The sequence below is a fragment of the Carcharodon carcharias genome, chromosome 8 (genome assembly GCF_017639515.1).
Source record: "Carcharodon carcharias isolate sCarCar2 chromosome 8, sCarCar2.pri, whole genome shotgun sequence".
Taxonomy (NCBI): Eukaryota; Metazoa; Chordata; class Chondrichthyes; order Lamniformes; family Lamnidae; genus Carcharodon; species Carcharodon carcharias.
In genome coordinates, this window is record NC_054474.1 from 162,124,621 (window position 1) to 162,146,486 (window position 21,866).

A 21,866-nucleotide genomic window follows, 5' to 3' on the forward strand; every position below is an offset into this window, starting at 1 on the left:
CAATTTATATAACTTTTGTAGATTAACTAAATAAGAAATGTAGACTACACTGTAACTGAATCAGCCAATTGTGAGACTCAGAATCTGAACTATCACTTTCAAATTCTCTGTGAACTTGAAAGCAGAAGTCTTAATTACTTTCAGAGCTACTCTTTAAAAACTGAGTTTCCTTCCAGTTTATGACCTTCTGGTCAGATGTTTTACTTCAGAGAAGGCCAGAGAAGGAAGAAACTTAACCTCGGAGATGAATAGCCTCCACATAACCTATGTCTATGTATTCGAGTGAATTGTTGTGTTAAATTGATGTCCTAATGATCTTCACAATATAAATGAAACGAAAATTGGCAGGGTGGTAAATAGTGAGGAGGATATAGACAGGCTGGTCAGATGTGCTGATTAGTGGCAAATGGAATTTAATCCGGATAAGTGTGAGGTGATGCACTTGGGCAGGACAAACAAGGTATGCGAATGAATGGTAGGACCCTGGAAAATACCAAGGATCAGAGGGACCTTGGTATGCATGCCCATAGGCCCCTTAAGGTAGCAGGACAGATAGATAAAGTGGTTAAGAAGGCCAATGGGATACTTGCCTTTATTCGCCAAGGCATAGAATATAAGAACATGGAGGTTATGCAGGAACTGTATAAAATGTTGGTTAAGCCACAGCTAGGGTATTGCATACAGTTCTGGAATCCGCATTATAAGAAGGATGTGATTGCACTAGCGAGAGTGCAAAGGAGGTTTACCAGGATGTTGCCTGGGCTAGAGAGTTTTAGTTATGAGGAGAGATTGGATAGACTGGGGTTATTTTCCCTGGAGCACAGGAGATTGAGGGGGGGCATGACTGAGGTGTATAAAATCAAGAGGGGCAAAGATAGGGCAGACAGGAAGAAACTTTTCCCTTTGGCGGAGGGATCAATAACCAGGGGGTATAGATTTAAGGTAAGGGGCAGGGGGTATAGATTTAAGGTAAGGGGCAGGAGGTTTAGAGGGGATGTGAGGAAGAATTTTTTCACTCAGAGGGTGATGGGAATCTGGAACTCACTGCCTGAAAGGGTGGTAGAGGCAGAAACCCTCATAACGTTTAAGAAGTGTTTGGATGTGCATTTGCGATGCTATGGTGTACAAGGCTATGGGCCTAGTGCTGGAAAATGGGATTAGAATAGTTAGGTACTTGTTTGACTGGCGCAGACTCGATGGGCCGAAGGACCTTTTTCTGTGCTGTAGACCTCTACGACTCTATGACTCTAATGTTTTGTACAATGTGAGACCAACCTTCCTGCTGTTTCGTACTTCAGTCTGGCATGGAAGATTGCAGCTGGTTTTTGGATTTAAACCTTTGCGTGATAACACCAAATATGAAATAATGCAGAACTAAGTATGGTGTCGCACAGGGAAGGTCACTAGCCACCTGAGACACAGTGTGAGAGTTGTGAGGATGTCATGAGTTAAAGATCAAGGATAATTATGTGGAGTTGGGAAGGGAGAAAAATGGAATTAAAGACAAACTGCATCACACCCTGACATTTAACATCTTTTCAAAATAGAATAAGACATCTAACAATGTAAAATCTCTAAGCAGCTTCCAGAATGTTGGCATCTCCAATGGATTTATGTGAGGAGGATGCTTTTGCAATCATGTTGTTTGTGTCCCAGCAAATCAATATTTCAAGATGTTTATCTTTAATTGGAATGTCTTCAGCCATAAATTGCAATCCACACCTCTAAGACTGCCTGTTTAGAAGAATGAGAGGTGATTACTCCTTTAAAATAGGAGCACTTGGTATGGGGGTAACATATTAGCCTGGATAGAGGATTGGTTAGCCAACAGGAAGCAAAGAGTAGGCATAAATAGGTCATTTTCAGGTTGAGCGGATGTAATGAGTGGTGTGCCACAGGGATCAATGCTGGGGCCTCAACTGTTTACAATCTATATCAATGACTTGGAAGAAGGGACCAAATGTATAGTTGCTAAATTTGCTGATGACACAAAAATAGGTAGGAAAGTAAGTTGAGTCTGCATCAGTCTGCAAAGGCATATATATATATATATATATATAGGTTAAGTGAGTGGGCAAAAATTTGGCAGTTGAGTATAATGTGGGAAATTGTGAACTTGTCCACTTTGGAATAAAGAACAGAAAAGCAGCATATTATATTAATGGAGAGAGATTGCAGGACTCAGATACAGAGTGATCTGAGTGTCTGAGTTAGTATGCAGTTGCAGCAAGTGATTAAGAAGGCAAATGGAATGTTGGCATTTATTGCAAAAGGAATGGAATATAAAAGTAGGGATGTTTTGCTACGGTTATACAGGACATTTGTGAGACTCTGGAGTACTCTGTACTGTTTTGGTCTCCTTGTCTAAGAAAGGACATAACTGAATAGAATCAGTTCAGACAAGGTTCACTTGACTGATTCCTGGGATGAGGGGGTTATCTTATGAGGAAAGCTTGGACAGGTTGGGCCTGTATCCATTGAAGTTTAAAATAATGAGAGGTGATCTTATTGAAACATACGAGATCCTGCGAGGACGTGACAGAGTGGATGCTGGAAAGTTGTTTCCCCTTGTGTGGGGACACAATTTAAAAATAAGGGGTCTCCCATTTAAGATGGAGATGAGATTTTTTTTCTCTGAGGGTCAGGAGCCTGTGGAGCTCTCTTCCCAGGTAGTAGCAAAGGCACAGTCATTGAATATTTTTAAGGCAGAAGCAGATAAATTCTTGACTAATAAGGGAGTCAAAGGGTATAGGGGGTAGGTAGGAAAGTTGTGTTGAGGCCACATTCAGATCAGCCATGATTTTATCGAATGGCAGAGCGGGCTCAAGGTGCCGAATGGCCTTCTTTGGCTCCTAATTCGTATTTTCGTATGTTTGTTCATATCGTTCCTTCAACTCCACCATCCAAGACCAATAACCCAGAATTTGCTGTCGTATTAACAGCGAGGCCCTCGACGCTCTCTGTTAGTACTGGATAAAGCTGACAACAACTTCTGGGGTCCACATATGGACAATTGAATGCTTAAACCTGGAAGTTGCTGTTTGTGATACCCTGTTCCTCCATTGGATGTGCTGTTGCATTCCTTGCTGATGGAATGATCGTAGAAATTGTTGTTAAGATGTGAACCTAGGGTAATAACCCACTCATCACACTAAAGACCAATGAAAGCTAAAGCCTTGCTCAAACAGGAGAAATGAATTTTTAACAGTGTCGTAAATCATTACTACTACTGAACAACACCTATGGCCATAAAAAAACTTTTTTAAAAGTGTGGAATCTTATTCCCACAAAATTAATTATTTCAGTTTTCTATTAAAATTATTTTGGAGTTTTTTGTTTTTCTATTAAGATTCCTTTAGTCCCATATGTATAGGATCATAGGATTGTTACAGCATGTATGTTCCAATCTTTAATTAACTTTCTGTACAATGATTTAACTGTAATTTATGTTCCCTTTTTTAACTTTCTGCTTTTCTGCTGGTGAGGATTCTTCAATCTGATTAGTTGATCTGCCTTTCCTGCTGCTTGACCTGTTTACGGACACTACAGATCCTGGTAAAGGGAGACAAATTCAAATTGATATTGGAAAAGAGAAAATCAGTGCTCTTGAGCCACTTTCTGGGCATCTTTATTTGAGGTGAACGGCCAGTTCCTTCACCGTTAACCACAAAATCCTGGCCCAATGTGTTTGCTTTTACTATGCCCCTACCCTTTGGAATTCTATTCCAAAATCAGTTTGTCTTGCTTGGTTTTACCTTGCTTATTAAAATACCTTTTGTGTCTTGGGTTTTTTTTTGCTCCCCCTAAATATCTTGCTTCCTGGTCAGTTTACACATCTCCCTTTATGAACTGTTCTGAGATGGTTTAGCAGTAGGAGTGCTATGTAAAATGTAACTTCTTGTGATCAACTTTACATATTGCCTCATTAAACTTGGAGTTTTCAGCTAAGTCTATGTTGATTATACTTTTTTAAAAACAATACAGGGTGGCAAAGAGCGTCTCAAAGATCACGAAAACTCTTCAGTTGTTGCACATCTTGCGTTAGTACTTCAGTTTGCCAATGCTCTGAAAACCAGCTTCCCGCAAGATCCCAGCATTGCTAATGGTGGTAGTGATGATGCATCAGTAGTTGCCCTCCCATCAATGATTGCCGAACTACAGTTCAAAGTCCAACAGCTGGAGAAGAATGTGTTGTCCTTGTTCTCAGAAGGTTCCCTAGCCTCTTTGCACACCCAGGTTGCTGTGGAATCAAACGGTGACTTAGAAACTGATCATTTTGAAGGAGCTCCCTGTTCTTGCGGGATTTCAGATTTGCAGACAGCACCATATTCTGCTCAGACATTGGCAGAGTGTCAAAGTAAAGTTGATGCTCTTGAACGGAAAATTCAGACTTTTGAAAATATTGTGACTGTTTTAAACCGAGAAGTCGAAAAAACCCAAACTACTATGGTTGCATTTGAGAGGCAAAGCAAGATTGACCAGGATGCCATTAAAGCCTTGGAGCGTAAGGTAATGGAGTCTATTTTCCTTTTTTTTAAATTTGTTCATGGGATGTGTGCTAGCATTTATTGCCCAACCCTAATTGCCCCTGTTCAGAGAGCATGTACGAGTCAACCACATTGCTGTGAGTCTGGAATCACATGTAGGCAAGACCAAGTAAAGACAGCAGATTTTCCTTCCGTAAAGGACAGTAGTGAACCAGATGGGTTTTTACAACAATCAAAAATGGTTTTATGGTCAGCATTAGACTTTAAATCCCAAATTTTTATTGAATTCAAATTCCACCATCTACAGTGGTGGGATTTGAACCCGTGTCCCCAAAGCATTACCCTGGTTCTCTGGATTACCAGTCCAGTGACAATACCACTACGTGATTGTATGTTTTTCTTGTACCCATGGAAGTAGTAAACCATTTTATGAAAAGCTCAAACCTTATTCATAGTTGCATGGAAAATACATGAAACATTGGTATTTATAGTGTTCCTCACCTTTTGTTCTGTTAACTTGCTAAAATTGATGCCGGTTTCAGGTTCACAGAATCACAGAATTGTTATGGTGTAGAAGGAGGCCATTCAGCCCATCAAGTCTGCACCAGCTCTCTGAACATTTTAACTTAGTGCCATTCCCCTGGCCTTTTCCCCATAACCCTGCACATTGTTTTCATTTAAATAATCATCTAATGTCCTCTTGAATGCCTCGATTGAACCCGCCTCCACCACACTTCCAGGCAGTGCCTTCCAAACCCTTACTACTTGCTGTATGAAAAAGTTTTTTCTCATCTCACATTTGCTCCTTTTGGAAAACACTTTAAAACTATGCCCTCTGGTTCTCCAACCATTTACAATCGGGAACAGTCTCTCCCTGTCTACTCTGTCTAGACTCTTCATGATTTTGAAAACTTCTATCAAGACTCCTCTTAGCCTTCTGCAGTCCAAGGAAAACAATCCCAACTTCTCCAATCTTTCCTCTTAACTGAAGTGTCTCATTCCTGGAACCATTCTTGTAAACCTCTTCTGCACTCTCTCCAATGCGTTCACATCCTTCCTATGGTGTAGTGCCCAGAACTGTACACAGTACTCCAGCTGAGGTCTAACCAATGTCTTATATAAGTTCATCAAAATCTCCCTGCTCTTCTACTCTATGCCACTATTAATGAAGCCTAGAATAATGTAAGCTTCAGTAACAGCTCACCCACCTGTCCTGCCATCTTTAATGAATTATGTACATATTCACCCAGGTCTTTCTGCTCCTGCACACCCTTTAGAATAGTATCCTTTATTTTATACTGTCTCTCCATGTTCTTTGCACCAAAGTGTATCATCTCACACTTCTCCACATTGAACTTCATCTGCCACCTATCTGCCCACTCCACCAATGTGTCAATGTCCTTTTGAAGTTCTACACTGTCTTCCTCACAGTTAACAATTCTCCGAAGTTTTGTGTCATCTGCAAACTTTGAAATTGTCCCCTGTATACCAAGATCTAGATCATTTATGGAAATCAGGAAAAGCAAGGATCCTAATACCAACCCCTGGGGAACTCCACTACAACCGTCTTCCAGCCCAAAAAATACCCATTAACTATTACTCTCTGTTTCCTATTCCTCAACCAGTTTTGTATCCACATTGCTACTGTTCCATGATCTTTGACTTTCTTCACAAGTCTGTTGTGTCACACTGTATTGAACGCCTTTTGGAAGTCCATATACACCACACCAACAGCCTTGCCCTCATCAACCGTTTCCGTTACATCTTCAAAAAAACTCCAGCAAGTTAGTTAGACATGATTTTCCTTCAAATCCATGCTGATTCTTCCAAATCAATCCACAACCCTTCTGTCCTAACCAAGTGTATGGAAATGAGTCATAACCCGTGACTACATTTATTTACTTTCAAATTTGTTTTTTATCCATACTCTGTACACAGTTAGAGGCCACATAAGAATTTGTGACTGCTGTGCAAATTATAATTATACAGTTTCTTAAACCTGGAAGTTCTTTTGGAATCTCGAACAAATATTTTTATTATTTTAAGTTTATTTTAAAAGATAGCGTTACAGAACATTATAGATGTACCCAATAACATAGTCAGTAGCTCAACACAAATAGCGAGAACAAAACCACCCATATTTAAATTGTCTATCATTAGATTCCCATAGGTTTACATAAAGAAAGTTCACAAGCAATTGACAGAAGCTTTTCAGACACAGTAGATAGATGTGAACTCTTCTCCTAGATCAGATTACTTGGTAATCAGTCATGAGGTGACATGCAGGTGGAGCTTGATTTGACCTGCCATCTGATGATTTTGCAATTCCTGTGGATCACGGTGATCTTCATGTCTGAGGTATGTCTGTGTGTCGTGTGTGGACAATTCACTCCGAGAGTCCAGGTTGCTGTGGCAACATGCACTTTTGCATGCATGTTGTAGTCTGCAGCTATGGATAGTGATGGTAAAGACTCCAATGTTTGTTCCATCACATGGCTGACCAAGAATCTCTTCCACCCTTACTGCCTGACATTGGCATGTGTTGGGAGAACTCGCAAGTTGATACTCAACCTCTTTGGTCAAATTATGAATGTGCGTTCCTTAGCCGTTGAATCTTGGGTTTGGAGTCAAACCCAGAGCTCCTGGCCCAGAGGCAAGGACACTATCCACTACGCCACAAGATCTGTGGTCTCAGCAGTACAGGGCTCATAAAAATAACATCAGTAGAGTACAACACAGTAATCACAATTAGAGGTGATCCACTACAGTAGCAATTTGAAGGCAGTTGTGATATTTAATAGTTTGTGTGAGACGTGATGTAGATAAACTTTGCATTTTGTCTGACACTTGAATCTATTTCTAGGTTTCAGATCAGCAGCATCTCCTTGCTTTGAAAGACGTGATCATCAATGAATTCCGTTTGCAAATGCTTGCTTTGGAGCAGATCTCTTATGAGGGATTATTGCTGTGGAAAATTACTGATGTCAGTAGAAAGCGCCAGGAAGCCATTTCAGGGCGCATAACAAGCCTTTCCTCTTCAGGTACATTTTTTACTCTTTCTAAGTAAAATAATTGTTCCGTCCTTGAAGTGGTGATATGAGAGCCTCTGCTTATAATTATGTTTGAAATGATTTGACTTTACAATATTAATGCACATTTGTTAGCATCACAATCCTGAGGTATACAAGTTAACCTTTCTTTAGCATTGGAATGTAACAGTATTGAGGCAGTCATTCTGCACATGGGTCAATCTGTTTACTAATCCAGTGTAATGGCTTCCCATGGACATGTGTCTTGTGAATCAGTTTTTATGGAGACAGTGTCAAGCACTTTTGAGCATTTTCACACAGTTGAGGTAAGGCCCCAGTAATGTTGAAGGCTGATCCTTTACTCCTTATTTGAAGATGAGAATCACATTTGTTGTTTGTAAGTTCATTGGGATGTTACCTATTTCCAGAAAATAATTGATGAGGGATTTGAAATTTTCATGCCAACTCCACCAGCAGCCTTAAATTGAAATTGTCAGCCTTGTTTACCTGGAAGTTTCCTTTCTATGCCTTCCTTGTGATAATGTGCCTACACCTCTGCTTTTCTCAATTTGGACCTTTATCAGTAGTAACAAATACACCATTGCTGACATTTCATTTCCCTACTGTGATTAAAATTTTCACTGCACTACAGAAAGTGAAAGAATTGTTCAGTGATAATTTTATAGGTTTGGTCTTGTGTATTCCTTACCAAAGGATATCCATTTATGCAGCAATCGTGTAATTGTACTGATAACCAAAAACACTGAAGATGACAGCAGTGAACCTGAAATAAATTGTATTTTCAGTACAAAACTTATGAATCCTAGACTCACCATCTTATGTGTTTATGTAGTAACATGTGTTCCTGAACAAGACGTTCTCTTATTATTGATCCTTTTTTTCCCAGCATTCTATACCAGCAAATATGGGTATAAGGTGTGTATGCGAATGTATTTAAATGGAGATGGAACTGGACGAGGAACTCATATCTCTTTGTTCTTTGTTGTAATGAGAGGCGAATATGATGCCTTGCTACATTGGCCATTTAAGCAAAAGGTATGTATAATGTTCAGCTGAAATGTTAATGTTTCTAATAACCTTATAATCATTATTTACAATCACTTGCATACATTTGAGGAATGTACAGAGATAATGGGTGGAATCTTATGCCTTCCCCTGTGCAGATTTGGCAGCAGGAGTGGCATTTAATCAGATGGCAGGGTGGCAGGTGGGGACCTGGCCACTTCCCTGCCTTCATCTTGATTAAGTCTATGATGGGAAGGCTCATGGATGGCCTTCCCCCACCCCACAGCCAATTGAGGCATTGAAGTGGGCAATTAATTTCGGGGGGGGTGAGCTGATGAGAGCCAACACCCATCCTTGATGCTGAGCCCTCTCCCCAGCGCCACACACCACTGCCATCACTCATCTGTGGCCTGGGATCCAGTGATCTCGGCTGGGTATCGTAACCAACAGCAGCCACAAACCCCAATGGTGCTGCAATTCAATAGACTTGCTGGCCTCTGGCTGGCAGTTCCTTGACCTCAGGGGAAGGCCCACCACTGGCCTGTCAAGTGCCTTAGCAGAACAAGATATGGCGGACCTTCCCGAAAATTGGCAACATGGGGAGCCCCCCATCACCTCTGCAAGATTCCGCCCAATGTTTTGCATATGGATTATCCTGTGTTTTTGTAATTTGTTTATTTTCACCCTCCTGGAACACTTACGTTTTACCCTACCCTTCTAATGTTGGGTATTTTAAAAGTGGAATTAGAGAATTATTTAGAATCAGAATATTTGTGCAATTCGTTTCCATTTCGTTCAACAATGTGAAGGTATTATTCAGTTAATTTTGCAAAGGTCTAGAGTGGATGATCTACCATTGGATATAGAAAATCATTCAGTGAAACAGCCAATGTTCCATTGCTATTTATGCCCCTTCCATCCCAGTCATTGAGACACACATTGATATTACTATCAATGATATGTTGACATGATGGTTATGTTTATGGGAAGCCTCAGTTTAAAGATGTAGTTATGGAAAAGGTCTTTACAGAGGTCCTTGTATATATGCTACCGGTCATCCTGTTCTCATGGGAGACATGAATATCTAAAACAAGTATCACAAGAATTGTTCAACGGTGAATTAATTGTTAGACTCCTAAAGGGAGCCAGCCTTTATTAAAATTCTTGGCAACTGAACAGTCTACTTGCTATTGTGTTGATCTAGCTAATAATGCCCCCTGTGCTAGACCAACCAGTAGTTACAACTCTACAGGTTTAAAAAAGCACTGAATCCCATTCATGCCTCCCAAGAGGGATTTACCAGTCTCCATAAGGCTATTTCAGAGAAGGTACTGCAAATGGGCTAGGGATCAATCCAATGTCATTGTCCTCAATTATATCAGGGAATAGACAAGCAAAGAGCAGCATTGCTGAGACTTTGAAGATGCCCCTGGGCTGGAAACTCTTAGTGAGAGGAACAGAACATTGCTGCAGCCATGCCTTAGAGGCAGTTGCTCCAGTACTTCATCAGGCCATTAATTCAAGATGACGAGTAATTCAAGTTGGAACAACAGAATTTACTTAAGATAAACACTTGATGGAGATTAATCTGTGTCTGTTTTTACCTCCATGCAGTTATCATACTCTTGTACAAAACTAAAAGAATCAAATACTTTTTGTTCTGCAAATGCAGTTGTATGTAGATTGTGCTGGGTTGAATACATATCTTTTGTTTGTTGAAAACTGGAATTTGGAAAGTTTAATGTTTATGCAAAATAGATGCAAATGATCTCATCAAAGCATTGTGTGTTCAGCTCTGAATCATCCATAATCCTCAATTTAACTTGATGTAAAATGGTTTCGAAATCTATTCCACATCAAATCCAATGCTTAGTCCTGTATTTCAAAATGTTTTCCAAAAGTTATCAATATTATATATTTATTTATTTTTTCCCTTTGTAAGGTCACCTTCATGCTTCTGGACCAGAACAACCGGGAACACTTAATTGATGCCTTTCGTCCAGATGTTAATTCCTCCTCATTTCAAAGGCCAGTGAACGAGATGAATATTGCCAGTGGCTGTCCTATGTTTTTCCCATTGTCCAAACTTGACTCTCCTAAACATGCCTATGTGAAAGATGACACCTTGTTCATTAAATGTATTATAGATGCCACCACTTAACTGGAAGTAGGGGTGAAACCCTGCAAAAATTAGTCTGCATTATTGCTGCTTTGTTTTATACTCTGAAAAATGCCTCAAATTATGCCGAGTATCATGCTTACTTTTTGTTTACAGAAAAAAGTAGCAAATATAGGACTATATCTCCAATAGGTATCTCTGTTCAAAGTGAACTGTGTGATCTAACCTGATCTTATAAGCGACTTCTTGTTAAAATTGCAGTCTAGTATGTAAATATTTCCTTCCTCTTTGGAAATGAGAAATCAGGGTAATTGATTCAGAATTATACATCTATAACTATTCATTTTCAGCGCTGCTGGAAAGGAAAACTTCTGCATCACATGACAGGTTCTTGCAGCTTTTTGCTTGAATATGAAGACCATTGGGATCTGGAAGGCATTCATTACTTTGTCCTCAAGCACTGGGTGACAGCTACACATGCAATTTTAATTTGCCCATCAATGGGTGCGCATTGCTGCTATGCCTGGCTTATCTGTTGGCAGTGATTATTAGTATGAATTCAGGGAAAGGCTAATGGGTCTAAATGTCACTATGGAAAGAATGCTTGAAAGAAATGTCCATTTATTGCAGGAAATTAAGGTAAATTTAAAATGAATGGCAGCTAAAGAAAGTATTTACCTAGTTAATTTTTAATGATACTTGCATTACTACCCCATTAATCTGGCCAATATTTGTAAGTCTTTACCTCTATTTTAATCAATAGAAGCTGTTCCATGGAAATTTTTTGTTGCTTTTCACTCAAAGTCAGAGTCAGTTTCAATTCATTGGGGTGATAGAATGTTTCACTGTTTTGGTATGGGCCCCGATGACCATGAGTTCACAATACAATATGTCATTTTGATTTAGTTCTCTAGTTAAGGGAAATTGTAAAACAGAAGTCGAAAGTAACACAGTAGAGATTTGAAGGACAAAAGAAATAGGAGCAGGAGTGCCCATGTGACCCCTGAAGCTTGCTTCACCAATCAGTAAGACCACGACTAATCTTCTAACTCAGCTCCACATTCCTGCCCTATCCTGTATCCCTTGATTCCCTTTTTGTTCAAAAATTTATGAATCTCAATCTTGAATATACTCAACCCCTGAGCACGTACTGCCTTCTGGAGTAGAGAATTCAAAAGATTTCCAACCCTCTTGAGTGAAGAAATTTCTCCTCATTTCAGTCTGGGGTGCCCTAACCCTTATCCTGAGGTGATAACCACTAACTCTTAGACAGAGGAAACAGCCTCTCAGCTTTGAAGCTAAGAATTTTATATGTTTCAATGAGATCAATTCTCATTCTTCTAAACTCCAGTGAATATTGGGCTATTCTATGCAATCTCTCCTCATGGACAATTCTCTCACACCAGGAATCAATCTAATGAACCTTCGTTGCACCCCTCTAACATGAATAGATCCTTCTGTGGATAAGGAGACCAAAACTGGTCCAAAGATATAGATATCAATGTATATCAATTAAGTAATAGACTGCCATGACCATACCACATGTACAAAACATACACTTTAGAAAGCACTTATTTAAAACTGGTCTTTGCTAATGAAGATCATTTAATATGTCTCTTTCATTCAATATGAGTTGGGTTCTTCTGGATATTTGAAGAAAGATCATCTACTTTTATTGTATTTTCTTGTACTCTTATTTCTCCAATTCCACCCCCTCCTCATTATCTGTTACCAGTTTCCCAGTTGCTTTTACCATTTGCTTCCTACATAACACTAGTATTAATTGTGGATCGACTGTTGTCATATGTAATTTTTTAAATCTATAAGATGTTAATTGAGAGGGAGAGACTTCAGAAATTTGTTCAACAAAACTACATAATGGTCAAAATTTTGAATTACATTGTTACAGTTAAAGTGATTTGCAATGTTAAATGTTGACAAAGTTTGAACAATAATTGTGGCAACATGGCTTAAGATTTGTGGTTAGGAAATTTGTACAGGTTTAAGTTTCTTGCTATATTTTTGAACACTATTGAAACTGTATTTTGCTCCTCTATCTTTTGATTTTGTTTATGCTAAATGTTGAGCTTTTAACACTTACAAATTCTCCTTAACTGAGAACAAATTTTGCATTGTAGTAATGTGATGGCCATGTAATTCTGTAGTAACACATTGGAAATTTGTTAGGAGTGGCACTTATTTGTTAACAATTTCTTATAGGAATAACTGTTGAACAAACCAGCTCTGCCTACAGAACAGGATTCATTTAGTCAGTACCAACTATAATTTAAGTTGTATGTCGTGTAGGCCAACAGCATAGTATAATTGGCTTGCCTAACAGCACAGTGAAAAAGAAGCGGGTGGTAAGGCAGATTAAATCAGCTAAAACTGCCCAGAAATTTTAATCATTCTCAAGCTAATAATTCAATTTGAGTTGAATCCTTAAATTTTTCTTTTTTTTTGTCCTGGCTGCCGCTACCTCCACGAGGTGCAGGATGGGCAATGTACTGAATCTAAATGTGTAGTTTACATAGGAACATAGGAACAGGAGTTGGCCATTCAGCTCTGCAAGCCTATTCCATCATTCATTTAGATCATGGCTGATCTGTACCTTCACTCCAGTTACCAGTCTGATAGTGTGACTAAACACACAGCATATTATAAATCTTAGCTTTCTTTGCGATTATAGCACTGCAGCATGAAACCATCAATCAAGTAAGATTGCTAGTCTTCAATATTATTGTGCATGTAGTTTCTATAAAACATACCACCTTGAGATTCAGTATAGCAAACAGCGGTAACTATATTTGCGTGGTATCGACCTGCCAGAATAAGCCCAACTGTACCTTTACTTGATTTTTGTTTGTGTGTGAATGAGCTGCATCTGACTGCATTCCTTCTGAACATGGCTAACTCCTTAGCCAAACACAAGACAAGTTTGAAGAAATTGGCTTACAGAAACTGAGGAAAGTAAATAGCCTTACAAGAAATGTGAAGAAACTAACAAGACACTAGATGCAGAACATTATCTACTATCTATAAATGCATACGCTTCAAGAAACAAAATGTTTGCCCCCCCCTCTTGCTTGTATCACAGTTGTGACTTTGCTTGCATAACACCACTTGTTGGTTTTGTAAATTAAATTCTGCAAGGAACCGGTATAGAGCATTTGATTTGAGGACCAATATTTACATACAAGTTGTAATGTGAGGAGCATTTTTTTGAGTGCACTGGTATTCGAGATATGGTTCAATGACTTGTTGATTGATATTGAGACTCTAGAATTTTGTCACTTCACAAAAATTGCACAAGAAATCAAGATATGTACTTCAGAGCAGTTTAATTCATTCTATGTGAATTTTATTGTTGGGCAGCATAAAACAGTGTGTTCCTTTGTTAAGATATCTAAATATTTTTGCATATAGAAATCGTTACTTCCTGAATCCCCATAGACAGTTGCATAAATGAATATGTATAATTACTTCCCTAACAGACTTCACTTTGTGTGGTCCATATTATAGAGGAGCTGATGCAAACGAAGCTTCCTATCTCTACTGCATTAAATATTTTTCTTCATCACCCTGTAAGTATTTGAAAATGCAACTTTACAAATGGAAGGCAAGCCATTTTAGCAGCAGTAGGATAAATCGTGTGTACAATAACCTGTTTTTTCAGTAAAGCAGTATATATAAAAAAAAGCTAACTGATGCCAAAAACTGTTCATAAAGAACCCTGAGTTAAGCTTAAGACAGGTATCTGTCTATATTTATATTTATACCTGTATGTTGACCAAAAAGATTAAAGCCTTTTAACTTGTATCCAAGCTGAAAAATCAGATTGCTAGGCATGAAGTAGTGGCTGTTCGGGCACTTAGCCACTCCTTAATGCCTAGCAGTCTGACTTTAATCTGTCTTAAACTTAACTCGGGGTTCTTTATGAAAAATTACTATAGTTAGTTAACACTTCATTGATGCTGGATACCAGTTATACATTCTTGTTAATATAAAGTAAGAGGGGCCTCTGGTGTACATTCAAGGAAATGCACAGCATTTACGCATGGGAGTGTATTTAGTTCCTGTTAATATATTAGTGCATTTGAACATGGCATATCTGTTTTCAAAAGACATATGTAATCTAAAGTAAAAAGCTTTACTCTAGATCTAGATAGCATAAATTTGAGTGTTAAGTACTTAACAAAACCAAATTTATTTCATGCTAATAAAGTAGTTTGCTGAATTTCCACAAGATTTATCTATCTAATGTCATTAAATTTTGTACTGATTAGGGGTCTGCATTTTAGAATATTTCTAAGTTATCTGTGTATATTGTAGCACTAATGAACATAAAAGCAAAAAAACTTTTATTTTCTGGATGCAGGTGAGGCTGGCAAGGCTGACATTTGTTCTCCTAAGAAAGTATTGGTGGGCTCCCAACTTGAATGGCTGCAATTTGTGTGGTGTGGGTGCTCTAAATTTGTTTAGATAGTGAGTTTCAGGGTAATAGTTCGACATAACTGTCCAGCTAATAATTAACAGACTTGCTAGGCCATCTCAGAAGGTGTTGGTGTGGGTTACGAGTTCCATATAGGCCAGTTGGCAGGCTTATATGGAAATTCACAATCTTTAGATGATTAATTATTAGTTCAGTAACATAACCAATACGTTACCATATCCACCCTGTTGACTGTGACCATAGTACAGAATCTCTCCCCATCCTCTTGACCTGTTTGTAGCGATCGGACATGGCTGACTACGCCAACCGTCTTCAACACCTCTCCTCCATTGTCAACTGAGTGCGTCTATCCTCAGCTGATTGAATATGATTGGATAGGTAAAAGTGCAGAGAATCTCCACCTCACCACATTACCTCTGGGGTTGTCCAAGAATCTGTCCTTGGTCTTCCTACATCTTATCTACATGCTGCCTCTCAATGAAATCATCCAAACCACATAACAGGTTCCAATATACACTGATGATACCCAGTTCTACCTCTCCACCATCTTCCTCTTGACTGCTGCACTATCTATGTTGTCAGACTGCTTGTCATATCTGACCCGGATGAGCCAAAATGTACTGTTAAATACTGAGAGGACCAAAGCCATTGTCTTTTGCCTTCACCGCAAACTTTGTTAGCTCTTCACCGATTCTATTTCTCATTCACCACCCCCATCCATGGCCAGTGTCTCAGGTTTCACCAAACTGTTCACAACCTCGCATCCTATTTGTTCCCAAGTTTTGCTCTCAACTCTACTTCCTCCATCTCAAAAACCACTTTCCATAGATCCACCTCTGTAACATTGCTTTTCTCAGCCCCTGCCTCAGGAAATCTGCTGCTAACCCCATAAAACTTGACTGTTACTTTGTTCACTTGGCCAGCCTTGTATTCTGTACACTCCACAATTTCAGCTCAACCACAACTTTGTTTCTGGATCCTTTACTGCACCCATCTGCTCACTTACCTACATTAGCCTCCGGTCCCCCAGCACCTCAAATTTAAAACTCTTACCCTTTTGTTTAATTCCCTTCGTGAACTCTCCACATCTTTCTTTAATTTTCACCAACCCTACCATCCTCCAAGAACTACGCATTCCTCCAGCTCTGGCCTCGTGCATTTCCCACTCTTCATTCCAGCATTGATGACTGTGGCTTCAGCTGTCTGGACTCAAAGATCTGAAATTCCCTCCGTAAACCTCTGCCACTCCTTGTTTCAGACCATCCTCTTTGACCAAGTTGTTAGCCACCTTTACTTTGTGTTGATTTTTGTCATGATTCTGTGAAACACCTTTGAATATTTTTCTACAATAAAGGTGTTCGTTAAATGAAGGTTCTTGTTTTTGAACCTTTTTGGAAAAAATAAGTAATTTTGTAAATACTCAACTTGTTTGGAAATGAATGCTTTTTGTTCAACTTTTCATATTTGTTTATATAAGGTGATGATTTGATATTTGTTATTGTTCGCAATGGTTAATGTTTGCAGGATCTATTTTAAACATTTTTTTTGTACATGTATGAACAATGGAAGGATGTTACAGCCACTTTTAGTGTTGCTTTAGCATTAAAAATGAATATGGCGAGAGGGTCAAGAACTCCTATTATTGAAAAATAACTGAAATAGTGCAGAGTTGAGATATATGCTCTTGCCTTTTCCATGGCCTTCCCCAGCTATTTTTTCCCCTCACTCCCTCTCCTGGGGGAAGTGACTTAAGCTAAGATGCTAATCCATGGGCACAGGTAGTCCTTTGTATCTTGCTAAATGGATCATTGTTCAAGTGAGACGATTCAGCCTGCTCCTTGATGTGTTGTTAATGTATTTGAATAGTGGAATGTTAAGCTTTGACCAATTGTACCTGTTCTGGGCAACTCATTTCAAACATTAAAACAATAAATGCATTTAATAACTTAGCGTTCTTCATTTTCGTATGTTAATCAATGTCTGGAATTGCAAAATGCACTCATCTGTATTGGTTCCAAATTCTTGCAATCTTTATTGTTCTAATTATTTGTATTTTTACTGCAGTCTGGTGCAATCAATTGTATTTATATAGAGCCTTTAACATAATAAAATGCCCCAAGGCAACCATAGGAGTGTTATTAAACAAACTTTGACACTGAGCCACAAAAGGGGATATTAAGGCAGATGACCAAAAGCTTGAACTGAGACAGAGAGGGGATCAGGTAACGTTACAGTGGTTGAAATAGGCTGATGTGTGGTTGATAACTCCCCTCGGGGTTAAATCCAACACCGATGTTGGTTCAACTTCCAGCAGCTGCCAGAGAAAGGGATGGAGTTGGTGGTGTGGTAACACAGTTTATGGTGGAACCAGAGACAAAGGCTTTGGTTTCATTAATATTTCAGAAATTTTTGCTCACCTAGTATAGAATGTCAGGCAGAGTGTGACAACTTGGAAACAGTGGAGGGATTGGGAGAAATGGCCGTTAGGTAGAGCTGGGTGTCATCTGCACGCACATGGAACCTCCCATCTCTCCCACTCTTCAGTGTAATAAAACGACTGATGTAATCCTAAAAGCATTCAAGTTGATGGAAATGTGACTTTTCGCAAATTTGTGGGGGGTTTTTTGAATTGTTACCTATCCAATTTTTAAAGTGAATGAGAGATTTACAATGATCCAATTTCTGGCATTCCAGATGTTTTTTTTTTCTTGTCATTTTAATTCATAGAACTTCCCTTTCTTTTCCACACTGCCCGCCCCCAATGCCCTTTCACTTGCTTAAAACCTATTACATTTCTAACTTTTCCCAGTTCTGATGAAAGGTCATTGACCTGAAGTGTTATCTCTTTCTCTCCACAGATGCTGCCTAACCTGCTGAGTATTTCCAACACTTTCCATTTTTATTTCAGATTTACAGCATCCACTGTATTTCACTTTTGTATTTTTTTTATTGTGCTCAGGCCAAAGGAGTTGCTTCCACATGTAAGCCCAAATCTGCTATGAGACATGACCTTGTCTGCAAAGCAGTTTGAGGTAGTGGGTCATGGGGTCAACAATTAATTTTTCTACTGATGAGGTACACATGGGAAATATTAATCTTGGCAAAAGGTGGCTAAGGTGAGTCCACTGAGGGGTCTTCAACATCAGTAAGACCAAAATCCTCCACTAGCCTACCCCTGGACAAGCACCTACATTTCCAGCTATTGTTATTGATGGGGAGACTTTAGAAGTTCTTGAACACTTCCTCTATCAGGGCAGCTACCTTTCCATCTTTCTCAAAAGGTCACTATTGAAGTGGAGATCCACCACAGAACTGGCTGTGCCAACACAGCCTTCCAAAAATTGTGCAACCAGGTCTTCAACAACAGAGATCCCCATAACAGTAAAAAGGCTTGAGTCTACAATGCTGTTGTTGTCACCATCGTTCTTTATGGCCATGAGACTTGGGTCAACTACAGAAGCACCTACAGTTGTTGGAGCATTTCCATCAGAGGTATCTCCGCAGGATACTCAGTCAAGTGGGAAGACAGATGAACAAACTCCAGCATCCTTAACTAAGCCAATCTCTCCAGCATCGTAACCATGGTCCTGTGAAATCAGCTCTATTGCTCTGGATGCTTCATCTACCTGTCAAATAATCAGCTTCCAAAGCAGATCCTCTTTTCACAACTTAAGGATGGCACCCGATCTCAAGGAGAACTTGGAAAACATTTTAAAGGACTCTCTGAAGGCTTTGTGTATCCTTCATAACAAGTCATCCAATATGAACCATATACAGTTCTCAGGAGCCATGCAATAGCAATAGGAATTCTTTTAAATTTTTGGAAAAAAAATCTCCTACAATCTAATAACTTATTCTAATATCATTGATACTGGAAAAGAACTATTCCATGCAAAAAAAGTAATCCTTTTAAATGCCTATTAGGTTTGTAATCAAACAAAAACCACATCAAAGATATATTGTTATTACAACCTCTTTAAAAGTTTAAAATGTTTGTGGATTAATAGACCACCTGCTGAGATAAAGCCATTAGAAGCTTTTGAAACCCAGCCAAGCATTCATAATGGCAACAGCTGTCATAACAAAAGCTTCCAGCTACTTTTCCTGATAATGACAGAACAATGGGTTTCCATTTCAAAGCAGGGTGTCTGTCAATTAATTGAGAGAAGCAGGTGCAAAGATTTTTTCAACTTTAAAAAGCAGTGTTCTCTTTAACAGCCCAAGCTGTCAGTTGACTTAAATCACAGAACAAAACATGAGAACAGAGGCCGACAGTATAGTTGTTTCACATTTCTGATGCGTTATGGCACTTTTTTCAATGAAAACAATAGTGTAATGCATTTACAAATTCATGGTCAGTACACTTTTGCAGAACAGATCCCCATGATGAATCACTGTATGAAAAATGCATCTACATTACGATACAACATCTAAAAGTGACATTTGAAGCTGTCAAAACATTTTACATTTTCAGAATGTTCCGGACTCCCCTCAGGTAGTCTCAAACTCTCCAGGAGGTGCTTTTTTTTTTTAGGGCTTCCAAACCCACACCAATGTGCAAAATTATGGGTGGGAGGAAATATAATTTTCCTGTGGTGCTCACAATGAGGACAGGAACTCCGAAGAGATGCATGTGCATTTTGCACCCAAGGCCTTCCAGGTGTGTGAAAATGGTATGAGGTCAGGAAGCCAGCAAAAAAAACTATGATCAACCTGATTTGCATCTCAAGTGGGAGATGAAAATTCAGCCCCAAAAATCTATCTATCTCAGCCTTTGAGTATATTCAACAATGCAGCATCCACAACTTTCTGGAGTAGAGAATTCCAAAGATTCAAACTCTTTGAAGAAATTTCTCTTCGCCTCAGTCCTAAATGATCGGCTTCTTAACCTGAGACTGTGCCCCCTTGTTCTAGCTTTCCCAGCCAGGGGAAACAATCTCTCAAAGTCTACTCTCTCAAGTTCCTTACGAATCTTGTATGTTTCAATTAGATCACTCTTCTAAACTCCAGAGAGTATCGGCCTGATTTACTCAGCATCTCATCAGAGGACAAACCTCTCATCCCAGAACCCAACCTAGTAAAACTTTGCTGCACTGCCTCTAATGCTACTATATAATTCCTTTAAACTTGGGGACCAAAACTACATACAGTGCTCTGGGTGTGATCTCACCAAAGCCACAAAAACTAGGAGCAGGATTGACCTGTACAATTGTACCAAGACTTCCTTATTCTTGTCAGCCAGAAGATCAGTGCTGGTGTTTAAATGTGTGTTTTTTGAAGTATGCTTCCAATACATTAGGCATATTTCAATAGAAACACCCAGATTTTTCAAGAATAGCTAAATTTAAATCAAAATTCCAACTAATTATTTGTGCCTTTATTACCTCTAGTATTAACTATTTCAATGCATTCCTGGCAGGTCTCCTATGCTGCATCCTTTCTGAATTTGAGCTCATCCAAAACTCTACTACCTTTATCCTAACTTTCACCAAGTATCATTTACTCATCATTATTGTGATTGGCCTGCCAACAGCTTGGTTGTAAAATTCTCATTTTAGTTTTCAAATCCCTCCATAGCATCACCCCTCTCTATCTCTATTACCTTCTTTACTCTTACAACCCTCCCAAGTTCTTTGCACTGCTCCATCCCTAGGCTCTTGAGTATCCCTGAATTCCATCATTCCACCATTAGTAGCCATGCTTTCAGCTGCCTCGATCCTAAACTCAGGAATTCTGTCTTTAAATTTTCCACACTTCCCTTTCCTCCTTTTAACTGCTCCTTAAAACCTATTTCTCACCTGTCCTAATAAAACCTGATATGGCTTTGTATTAAAATTTGTCTGATAATGCTTGTGAAGTGCCTTGGTCTCCTTTACCATGGTAAAAGCACTGGCAATGTCCTGAAACTCGCTGCCCAGGAGGGCGGTGGAAGCAGAGATGATCAATGATTTCAAAACAAAATTGGATGGGCACTTGAAGGGCTATGGGGATGGAGGGGTGGAATAGGATTGACTGCATTGCTGCACAGAGACCTGGCATTGACTCAGGCTGAATGGCCTCTTTCTGTGCTGTAAATGAACCTGACTCTATCAATGACTCTATAAATGCAAACTGTTGTTGTAGTTGTCAGCTCCGCATATGGTCGCTGAGCTAAGAAAACTACTGAAATGCTAATTATCCAATTTAACATGCAAACTGTGGCCAGGAGTCTGCTGTTCCCAGTGGAAAGTGCATACATTTTTTCCTTAAGCAGCTTTTCTACATGGCTGATGTTCATGCTTCCAGACTGGACTTGGATTTCTCAACTAATACCCCAAGATATCCAAGCAACTATCCACATACTGGGGCGCTATATAAAATACAGCGGTCCCATCTGGCTGTAAAATTGTCTTCTCATTTCTTTAAATAAAGTTTTTTTTTAATTTGTCTCACCACCTTCAGTCTGCCTCTCCTGTATATTTGTGCTCTTCTGAACTTTGCTACTTCAGCCAGCTCTTGAGTGATGCTCTATCTCTGGGTAATGGTATTCAACAAGCTCTCAAATTATTTCTGAGGGAGGACAGTAAAGGTACACATCTCTCTGAACCTCTGGTAAATTAACATTGCAACATATACGGGTTAACTATAGCAATTTTCATTACAAATTTATTACTGCTTCTGGCAGGCATTTACATTGTGGCACCTTTTCATCGAGATCCTTAGTGAATCCCTAAGACGCTTGATAAATTACATCAGTAATCCTTCAGATGTGC

The 21,866-nt window shown here is 39.2% G+C and overlaps 1 protein-coding gene across 7 annotated transcripts in view; it reads left to right on the forward strand.

Moving 5' to 3' along the window:
- Positions 1–17,051, forward strand: part of traf1 (TNF receptor-associated factor 1) — a 44,261-nt gene extending 27,210 nt beyond the window's left edge. For all 7 annotated transcript variants that reach the window (XM_041193105.1, XM_041193100.1, XM_041193106.1 and 4 more), the window contains 4 exons: positions 3,985–4,509; positions 7,351–7,528; positions 8,424–8,572; positions 10,485–17,051. In XM_041193105.1, coding sequence (XP_041049039.1) covers positions 3,985–4,509; positions 7,351–7,528; positions 8,424–8,572; positions 10,485–10,703 — 1,071 coding nt within the window. In that variant the 3' untranslated portion in view covers positions 10,704–17,051. The remainder of the gene's footprint in view (positions 1–3,984; positions 4,510–7,350; positions 7,529–8,423; positions 8,573–10,484) is intronic.
- Positions 17,052–21,866: the final 4,815 nt, after the last annotated feature.